Genomic DNA, 10,540 nt, shown 5'->3' on the forward strand with positions numbered 1-10,540 from the left:
TTTATTTTAATTGGTAGAGTATTTGCCACTATAATTTATTGCATCCACAAGGTTTGCTTTGGATAGCCTGCTCAGGTAGAGTATTTGCCACTATAATTTATTTTAATTGGTAGAGTACTCGGGGGCTAAGTAGCCCATGGCAGCACTTGTTTTGAGAGAGGAGAAAATGGCATCGTCTGCTAATAGTTTGTGCAGGGCAGAACTGGAGAGTAGGGGGTTGAAATGGCGGTCAATGAGGACTTTTGTCGATGACATGTTTTGATGGAGCAAGGAGGGCTTGCTAGGTTTGTCGCTGTGGAGATATTCCATACCTATGTAAGAATCAAACAAATTAGGATTCCTCAAGGCAAAGTGCAAATGTAGTTAAATGACAAGATGAAATTCCATCTTAAATGATCAATGTTTGTTGCTGTTGTTGTTACAGTAGTATATTCATTATGATAGCTATCTGAGAAGGAAAATAAATAGTCATATAGGTCAAGTAGAATACCTTTAGCAATGCCTTTGATGATACAAACTCTTACAGACCAATCAAGGACCTTGTGAATCTCATCGCATTTGACATCTAGATATTCCGACAAACTCCCATTTGCAACAAAATCATGAATGAGGAAACACTCTCCTCTTGCTCTTGAATAACAGAAGCCCCTTAATCCAACTAGGTTCTCATGCCTTAGCAATGTCAATGCCTTCAAACCCATGAGAAACTCAGCTTCCTCTGACTTGCAACTAGTCTTGTTGATCCTCTTCACTGCAACCTCCGTTCCATCGCGTAGTATCCCCTTGTATGTTGCCGCAAAGCTGCTTTTCTTGCTAAGTAAATTCACCTCTGAAAAGTAATGAGTAGCACATTCTATCTCCTCCAAGTTAAACCTATAGATCTGAGGAGCCTCTTGAGATGACCCGATACTGCTCCTCTCATCGGTCATTGGATCCCAGCGGTTGGAGTACTCAAGGCTAATGAGTGGAGAAGCAGTTTGATATGAGCACTTAGCAGTTGGATCAGTGCTATTGAGGTCATTTGAACCCTTAAGCAAACCACTACTAAACTTTTATACATTAGTTTATCTTTTTCAATCTTATAAAAGTGCCATAGTCCTGTTAGGGCACATGTTGTCAGCTTTCATCCTATCCCTGAAGCCATAAACTGGAGTCTTGGCAGTCACATAGGCCTGGAGCAAAGCTTCGTATTGCTTCATTCTACCGACATAGCCCATCTCCTTCAGCCTTCGAAAAATCTTTAACAGCTTATTTTCTGCATAAACCTTTAACATAGTGTTGTAGTAGGTTTCTAAATTAAAACTGTCTATAATTTCTAAATTACTTATAAAGCTATATCCTTTTATGTCGACTTATAATTTATTTTATTAAGATTTTTGAACTTACGCATCACCTTCATATTTAAGTTAGTTACTTTATTTTCATTGTCTTTGAAGGACTACTGTTATTATATATTTTCCTGGTTTCTTTTCATGGTTATTCCTTATCCTCTATCCTTTATGTACTTTCTTTTGCTTTAGATGCTAGAACAAAAAGCAAACTAATGTAACCCAGTGTGCTGATGTAGTTGCTTCAGAAATAAAGCATGGTTAAAGATCCCTAGTAGATGATGCAGTGCTCATTCCTTGCATAAACAAATCCAAACACCAAGCAAGGTATATACAAAAAATACAATGAAGGTCATCTGTAGACACGTTGGAAGGTTTCATACCAAAACATTGTAGTCGTCACCAAAACCTCCAAGGGTCCTTAAATGGGGGAACATAATTTTCCGTAGGAGGGAGGAGACGAAAAGATTCTATAGTTTTTTGAAGTACAGGGCCCAACTGCAGAAAAAACCCAACCGTTCAGAATGTTACGCATTTGAAAGAATTTTAGTTTTGAAACTGGAATCATATGATCTTGAAATCAGGGAGATAATAACAAGTTGTTTTTTTCCTTGTTAATAACTTCATTTTAATAATTTTTCCCAAGTCATGCTTTGCTTTACAACCTAACCATCCACAAGCATTGTCAAGCCTTGGCAACATATATATACATGGATTGGTAAGCTTTAGAAATGTTTGATGACAACTGTGCGGATAGTTTATTTTTGTTCCTTAATGAAACTTCTCTTCATGCAGTAATATGATGAGTGTTGCTGCATCATTCTATAAGGCAATTTTAGCAGTTACAACAGGGATATCTGTGCCCTTCAACAACTTGGCTATTATATACAGGCAACAGGTAGAGTACTATATCTGCCTTTTTCATTGCTAGTTTGAGAGTTACTGCATATTGCCTCATTTAATAGAAGAAAGTCATATAATTTGTCTATCATCTTCTTTGTTGTCTTTGCCCCTAGTTGGAAATTGATAGTTCTCTTGTATTACAATAGGGAAATTATGCAGAAGCGATAGCCTGTAAATTTGATTGGATTATAGTTTTATATTGATTGGATTATAGTTTTAAATTTGATAGAATGCTTGCCTTTATGCACAGAGACTATGCTTTGCATCGGAAGTGAATGGCATCGTTATCCTTCTTCATTTTTTATGCCTTCGTACATTAAGGAAGCTCATTGGATAAATGAAGGATTTAGGGGCCTTCTCCCATATCCTTTTAATTCAAGTTTGGGAGGCATGAAAACTACCCCACCTTATTTCAATGACAAGAACAAGGGTTCTCATGGCCAATATGTGTCTATTAATGGGATTTTCAATGTCTTGCTTACCACGTTAATCCTACTTCTGATTGGATTTGCAGCTTCAAGATATCAAACTCTACACCTTCTATATGGAGCTAGATTTGCAAAAGCCATATCCAACTCGAGGAAGTGACTTATTGACATGGGAGGTAGGTGTACCTCTTTAGTTCCGCTTTTAACCAAATATCCCTATAAAGATTCATTTGTGTGCTCTTAACAGATCTATTCCTACAACGTTGTTATCTAGGATTAGCATTTATTTTGTTAAATGTGATTTATGCACCTATAATTATTCTGGTGAAGTTAGCATTCTATTAAACTAGATTATGACCTTTGCAGAGAACTTATTGGTAACCAAGGACTTTGTGAAGATAGCAAATTTTGGCCTTGCTCGTGAAGTTCATTCGAAGCCACCATTCACAGAATAGGTTTCAACACGCTGGTAAGCATGTTTATGACAAGCACTTGTGATCTTATATTTTTTATTTGATACATGTACACATTTGTTTTAGTTATTTGACATAGGGTGGATTTTTGTGTTTTTACAGTTTACAAATCTCAAGTACTCCAGAGTTGAAATTGATGAAATGCAGTTCGAGTGGGCTGAATGCATGCTAGATTACATTTGAAGTGCGGTTCTACCTTGATGTGTTAAAAAATGTTCTACCTCGATTTTGATATCTATTAGCTAGCTTTTGATGTAAAAAGAATGTTTGGGTATTTTATGGATATTGTTGTAAGAAGATTATTTATATAATTTGTGAATATTTGTATATTTTATGGATATTATTGAATGAAGAATATTTGTACAATTTGTGAATATTTGTGTATTTTTTTTTGTTATTGTCAGTTTTAAAATCAAATCTGTGCTGTTAAAAAAAATACATATTACATCGGTTTTCCACCGATGTAAAATCGGTGTTATAAAGTAATATTACATCGGTTATTTACCGCTGCCAAAACTGGTGTTATTAACATACAATATTACATCGGTTTTACACCGTGTATGAAACGGTGTCGTTAAGTGATACTACACCGGTTAATAACCGATTCGAAAACCGGTGTCGTTAAGTGATACTACACCGGTTTTAACCCGATGTCTAAAATGACAGACTTTTAACATCGGCTTCATAGACATCGGTCGAAAATCAAATAGACACCGGTGGAAAACCGATGTCTATGAGCGATTTTGTTGTAGTGACAGCTCTAGGTTTGTTCCCTCTCCGACCCCTTCTTATCAATACATGTTATATTACATCAACAAATGGATATGATAGCATCAAGAAGTAACATAAATAGGGAGACAGAAACTAAACAAACCACAAGTTTTGGTGTTTATGGGCACCTGAATCAAAATAATTCAATTTTATATATACGCAACACTTTCCCTCAAGATGGAGGATGTATATCATCTTGTCAATACATGTTATTTAAGAACATAATTGCAACCATAACTTTTCTATTACAAAGTATTATGCTTGCTCAATGTGTTTATGGGCACCTGGATCACTAGTCATTTTGAAACAGTATGGATAGTTGCTTATTTTCAGAGTACAATTGGCAACTTTCCACCAAAGGATACAATATCCTGATGTAGGATAGTCTGACTTGGCAACTTGTCCTAATTTCTATAAAAAATGCTTGTAATGCGCACACCTCTATTTTGATACATCAATTTTCTTTCCGGAGCTCTCTTAAGTATCTAAGGTTTTGAGAAGCAAGCTTGCAATATATATGGTACAACAAACATAACTTTTTAGTGCTAGCTGGGGCCAGATAAACATAGTGAATAGCTTAGAAATCTATTATTAAACATTGATTATGCTGCGACCTATATTTCTAATTCTTTTATATTATAATAGTTTAACTTTAATTTCTGAATCACTTTCCATTACTGTATAATTGTAAATTTTCAGAGTTGACAAACTGGACAAATATGCTTACTTTGTGAATATATTAGACATTTGTAATCCAAAGGGATAATCATAGTTGTTGTGTGATGTTATATGATTGTTCATATGATTCATCCATCAGAGGACACTTAGAGTATACAAAAGATGTTTAATAATAAGTTCAGTGAAGAAATTAATGAATGTGCATCAATTATTGAAAACCAAATCATTATATATTAGTATTGATAATTTGTTTTTGATGGTTTTAAAGAAAATAATAGTGTAACTTTTAAGAAAACATATAATATATGGTCACCACAAGTTTTGGTGTTTGCTTGTTTAGTCTTTTTCATGACAACTTTAACAGACTCCTTTTTGCTCTCACCAGCATTGGATGTTTTACTTGTGATTTTGGTGGTAATAATAGGTGCGTTTTTAGATGACTTGGATATTATAGCATGTGTTATTATCTTTTTTTCTTACATTATTTCATTGCTCATGTATTTGTTAGAGTGTATACTAAAAACCTAGCTTTTTGTAAATATTTATTTTTGAAATAAAGATTCACATTGGTCAAATGTCTACATTTATATGCTAAGTGTAGTTGTTCAATTAATTTATATTGTAGATAACATGGTGTGTGGTGTCACACATAGAAGATCATGTTATCAATTCCTTATAAATTATAAACAGTAGCTCATGACTAAGATTGAAAGGAATAAACCATTGGAATAGTCGTAGTGTAATTTGATATTAGTTTATCTTAACTATAAAATTACACTAGTACACTCAGAGTGTATTAAGTTGGACCATTTAAGTTAAGTTCTTTTTATACTAACTGCATAAAAAAATAAGACCTTTGTTATTATGGAAGTGTGCACTTAATCCTGATATAATAACAAGCACATATATCTAATATTTATTTCTTTGACTTATCAAAGGGTGTGATTTAGTTCGATAAATCAATAGGGCCGATAAGTTGGGAAATGATATTATTTATCGTGTGTGTTGTTGATTATAGAAGGAAATTGTGTCCTAAGAATCTAAGTTGATGATGTCCCCAAGAGGAGCTCATAAGGATTGTCATGTAAACCCTGCAGGTGGACTTAGTCCGACATGACGATAAGGTTAAGTGGTACTACTCTTGGAGCTAGATATTAATTAAGTGAGTTGTCAGTAACTCATTTAATTAGTGGACATTCTATATCTTAAACACAGGGAGACTAACACACTCATGATAAGAAGGAGCCCAAATTATAATTTGGGATTGGTGCGATAGTTTAATAATAATTCTTTAGTGGTATGAATTATTATTGATGAAATTAAGTTGGGTGTTTGGGGCGAACACGGGAAGCTTAATTTCATCGGGAGACCAAAACCAATTCATCCTCTCGGTCCCTATCATAGTCTCTTATTTATAAAGTATTATACCCACATTCTTACCCATCTTAAGGTGGCCAGCCAAGCCTAACTTGGAGCCCAAGCTAGGGCCCAAGCTAGGGCCAGCCAAACCAAGGTGAGTTGGTTTCATTAGGTGGCCGACCCTAGCTTGAACCCAAGCTTGGTGTAGCCGACCACAATAAATTAAAAGGTTTTTATTTTTTAAAATCATTCTTATGTGGAAGCCATGGTTTTAAAAGAGAGTTTAAAATTTAAATATTTCCTTTTATAGTTTTCTACAAAAGATTAAGTGAAAGGTTTGATATCTTTCCTTATTTGTAGTTAAAAGGAAGATTTTAATTTTTGATAAAACTTTCCTTTTTTGTAACCATCCTCATGATTTTAAAAGAGAGTTTTAAAATTAAATCTTTTCTTTTATAGTTTCTACAAAAGATTAAGAAAAGATTTAATATCTTTCCTTATTTGTAGATTGAAAGGAAGATTTTAATTTTAGAGAAAACTTTTCTTTTTGTAAATCACCCACATGTTTTAATAGAGAGATTTTAATTTATAAAAGTTTTCTTTTATGACCAACCATGAAGGGAATTTTCAAAAGAGAAATTTTTTATTTAAAAATTTCTGGAAACAAATTAGGAAGTTTTAATTTTATGTTTAAAACTTTCCTTGTTTGGAGAGATTAAGGTGGTCGGCCATATATAGTTTGAAAGGGAGATTTTATTAAACTTTCCTTTCATTGGCAAAGAGAATAAGAAAGTTTTAATAAAACTTTCCTTATTTGCCAAGACCAAGGAATATAAAAGAGAGGGTAGAGGTGCCTCATCTCATAATAATATCTCTTCTATTATTTCCTCTCTTCCTTGGTTGGTGGTCGACCCCCTCTCTTCCTCTCCCTCTCCCTCTCCTATTCTTCTTCCTTGGTCAGCGGCATCTTCATCTCAAGGAGCTTGGTTGGTGGCCGGATCTTGCTAAAGGAAGAAGAAGAGATAGGAGGTCTTGTTTCTTAGCATCCCTTGGAGCTTGGTGGTGGCTAAACCTCATCTTCTCTTGGAGTTCTTGTGGTGGCCGAAACTTGCTTGGAGAAGAAGGAAGCTTGGGTGGTTCTCGTCTCGGTAGATCATCACCCACATGACATCCAAGATAAGAAGAGGAATAGATAGAAGATCAAGAGGTTGTTGCTTACAAAGAAAGGTATAACTAGCAATTCTATTCCGCATCATACGAGTTTTCTTTGTATAGATTTTGAAATACCAAACATAAGAGGCATATGATTCTAGGTTTCGAATTTGTGATTCGAGTTTGTGTTCTTTTGTTTTTTTTGATCTTGTGATTCGATTGTTCCTTTGGTTAAACCTAGGATTACTATAAGGAAATTAAATATTAAATTTCGTTGAAAGACTTTATCTAGGAAGTGGTGGATGCTCCTATACCCAAGAAGGCCTAGTGCCTCACCATGTTTAACCTGGAAGCCGATGTCTGAAATTAATATTTAATTGAATTTGTAACATGGGTGGATTTGGATCAATAATGTTAAGTATCATTTGCGATCCAAGTCTAAACCTCTAAGAATAAATAAGTTAAATTTAGAATCAATAATGTTAAGTTCCGCTTGCGATTCCTAATTTAATTTCTAAAGAACACAATAGGTTATTAGAAATAGTTCAGGACTTGTATAAAATTTTTATACAGGGGAACCGGTATGATATTCCGAGTATCAACAAACAATTGGTATCAGAGCTAGGGTTTGCCTCTATGTGTTTGGTTTTCAGTTTAATTATGCACATGCCATACATAATTTAGACAGGATAATAGTAGAATGTGCTAACTCTATGGTTGCAGGCTCCAACTATTATGGCTTATAGATATTGTGTGTGATTAGACCCTTGGACATGTCAAGGACATTTTTGTGTGTGCATGATTGTATGTATTAAATACAGCAGGAGCTGTATTAGTTTTAAGGATTTTACATTTTTGTTTAGATTTAGATTACATGTACATTCCTTTGTGGAATATAGGATTGAAATATGTAAAATTCTATTTTTATCACGGATCATATCCTTACGAGGCATGATACTATTTGTGGACTAGAGGCGCAGCGGAAAAAGAAGCAAGATAGATGTGGCGACTAGACCCGATTGTAGTGGCTAAAGATGACAGCAGCTAGGGTTGACAGCACATGGAGGACAGTAATGGAAAATGCCATAATAGTTGGAAAACTATTTTTTCCATATTTGTTGCTTTATTTGCTGTGATATGTGCTTGCATAGTTAAAATTCTTCACCTTAAATAACTAAGTGGGAGAGGGATTAGTAAATAAATTCCACGGTCTCCATTACTGGTTTGTAAGTGATGCGACAAACTTGCGTGTTCGCTCTGAGTGCCTCCCTCCCCATCGGATGAGTTTGTTTGTAGATCACTAGATCAAACTTCCTTTATGGATGGTTATAGGAAATTATTTAGGAGCGTATGATCTTCTCCATCTGAAGGGGCACAATCCTATTTAATGGACTAATTATCAAATAATGGTATACACTTAGACACATTTAATAGTACCCTCCCGATCGGAGTTACTGCTATTATTTGTGCGACCGAAGGAAAAACCAACCATTAATTTTATTTGTCATAAAATTAGGTTGACAAGAATAAAATTAATGGGTAAAACCTCCTCTTACAAATGTTTGATTTTGTATACGTCCACACTATCGTGGTATGCAAAATACACAGTGTTTGAGGTGTTGGTAAATTTAAATAATATTTTTTGAGGAATCAATATTATTCTAAATTTAGAGTCTTGATCAAAGTTTATTTTGTGATTCTAAGGATGACTTTCAACCAATTGGTCATTATACTGAAAGAGAACAAACTTACTGGTCCAAACTATATAGATTGGAAAAGGAACCTGGACATTGTCCTAACTGCTGAACGCTATAAATTTGTATTGTTAGATACCTGCCCTGATGCACCTAATAATGATTCTAGTGAAGAGGAGATTGAGTATCATAAGAAATGGGTAAAAGCAGATGAGATGGCGCGGTATTATATTTTGACTTCAATGATAAATGTGCTGCAACATCAGTATCAGGACTTACCAACTGCTTATGATATGATGAACAATCTCAAAGAACTCTTCGGACACCAGAATCGGGCTACTAGGCAAGAGGTAATGAGAAAATTAATGACAACCGTCATCTCAGAGGGGGCACCCGTAAGGGATCATATCCTCAAGATGATGACTTATTTGAACAAAATACAGATTCTTAGTGTCACGCCCCGGAGGAGTCCCTTGTTGGGTTCTTCGGGCCGCGAAAACCGCTTTTTCGCGTCGCGGAAACCCCGAGTCACCCAAAGCCATGGATCTCGTGCAAAGATTCGTAAACAAAATTTTTTGAAAAACCTTTTTCTTGTACGAGTTTGTAAAAACTTTAGATCTACACTAAAGTTAAGATCATTACCCTTGATGCGCGCCCCACGCGAATCCCGCTCGTCCAAATGGTGCCGGATCTCAAGACCGTCAAGCGTACGGTCCTCTAGAAGTATCCACACGGACACACTAGATGGAGGTGACCAAAAACCAAGGTGTGCTAGCACCTATGTGGTTTTGGCCAAGGAAGGAGGAGAGGGAGAGAGCAAGAAGAACTCTAGGAGGAAGAAGAAGGAATGAATGATGGAATAATTTTCAAAATGAAAATTATTCTCCTCATTCAAGTGGCCGGCCACCTTCTCATGTGTAACTCCCATTTCCACATTAAGTGCAATTAATGTGGAGCCATTAAAGAGTTGTAACCCCCATGAGGTGGCACTCTAGGATGATGTGGATCAACACTATTGGTCCACATCTTGCCACCTCACTAAATGACATGGAAACAAGTGTAACCTCCCCATTTAATGTGGGCCGGCCACATTAAATGCTATGGAGGCTTGTAACCTCCATGAGGTGACACACATTGATGATGTGGAGCAATCCTATTGGTCCACATCTTGCCAACTCACTAGTGATGTGGCAAAAAGTCAAGTCAAACATGGCTTTTTCTCTTCCTCTCAAATCAAGTCAAACTTGATCAAATCTCTCTCATGGTTGATCTAATCCAACCATATGATTCAAGTCAACTTAATATAATGAATCTAATTCATTAAATTAAGTTGATTTAATGAGTCATAATCTAAATTAGACTCATTGAATACATGAATCAACTTGAGTCCAACTCAATTAGCCCAATTTGGATTACTCTTAATCCAATATGATTCATCAAATGAATCTAATCCTCTTGGTTCATCATATGAACCAAATCTCCATCTAATTGTCCTTAGTGTGTGACCCTATAGGTTCTTGTAACGTTGGCAATGCCCTAAACCTATTTAGGAGCATAAGTAATGAGTGGTATCTAGCAACACATCATTACTACCCAAGTTACAAGAATGTCGAGATCCGACATCACCTTGTGACTACTAATTGTGACTCCTCACAATATGTGACATTGTCCTTCTATCCTAGACATCTAGATTGATCAATATGAGGCATAGACCGTGTCATCCTCTAATCAATCTAAATCTTGAACTCCAAGTA

The 10,540-nt window shown here is 35.5% G+C and overlaps 1 protein-coding gene and 1 long non-coding RNA gene across 2 annotated transcripts; one reads left to right on the forward strand and one right to left on the reverse strand.

Moving 5' to 3' along the window:
- On the reverse strand, positions 1-993 carry LOC122030127 (probable serine/threonine-protein kinase At1g01540). Its single transcript, XM_042589283.1, has 2 exons — positions 491-993; positions 1-311 (listed from the first exon to the last, which is right to left on the reverse strand). The coding sequence occupies exons 1-2, from the start codon at positions 927-929 to the stop codon at positions 103-105; spliced, it is 648 nt and encodes a 215-aa protein (XP_042445217.1). The 5' UTR covers positions 930-993; the 3' UTR covers positions 1-102.
- Positions 994-2,641: 1,648 nt separating this feature from the next.
- LOC122030435 lies at positions 2,642-3,293 on the forward strand. The gene is made up of 3 exons (XR_006125424.1): positions 2,642-2,835; positions 3,026-3,128; positions 3,235-3,293. It is a non-coding gene; the product is annotated as an uncharacterized LOC122030435 (long non-coding RNA).
- Positions 3,294-10,540: the final 7,247 nt, after the last annotated feature.

Source organism: Zingiber officinale, chromosome 10B (genome assembly GCF_018446385.1).
Source record: "Zingiber officinale cultivar Zhangliang chromosome 10B, Zo_v1.1, whole genome shotgun sequence".
NCBI lineage: Eukaryota > Viridiplantae > Streptophyta > Magnoliopsida > Zingiberales > Zingiberaceae > Zingiber > Zingiber officinale.

Excerpts from the sequence above, each read along its gene's own strand:
- LOC122030127 (XM_042589283.1), bottom strand. The coding sequence starts at position 929 with ATGACCGATGAGAGGAGCAGTATCGGGTCATCTCAAGAGGCTCCTCAG. Across the intron at positions 312-490 it reads CATCAAAGGCATTGCTAAAG|GTATGGAATATCTCCACAGC; the intron begins GTATTCTACTTG and ends ATTCTTACATAG.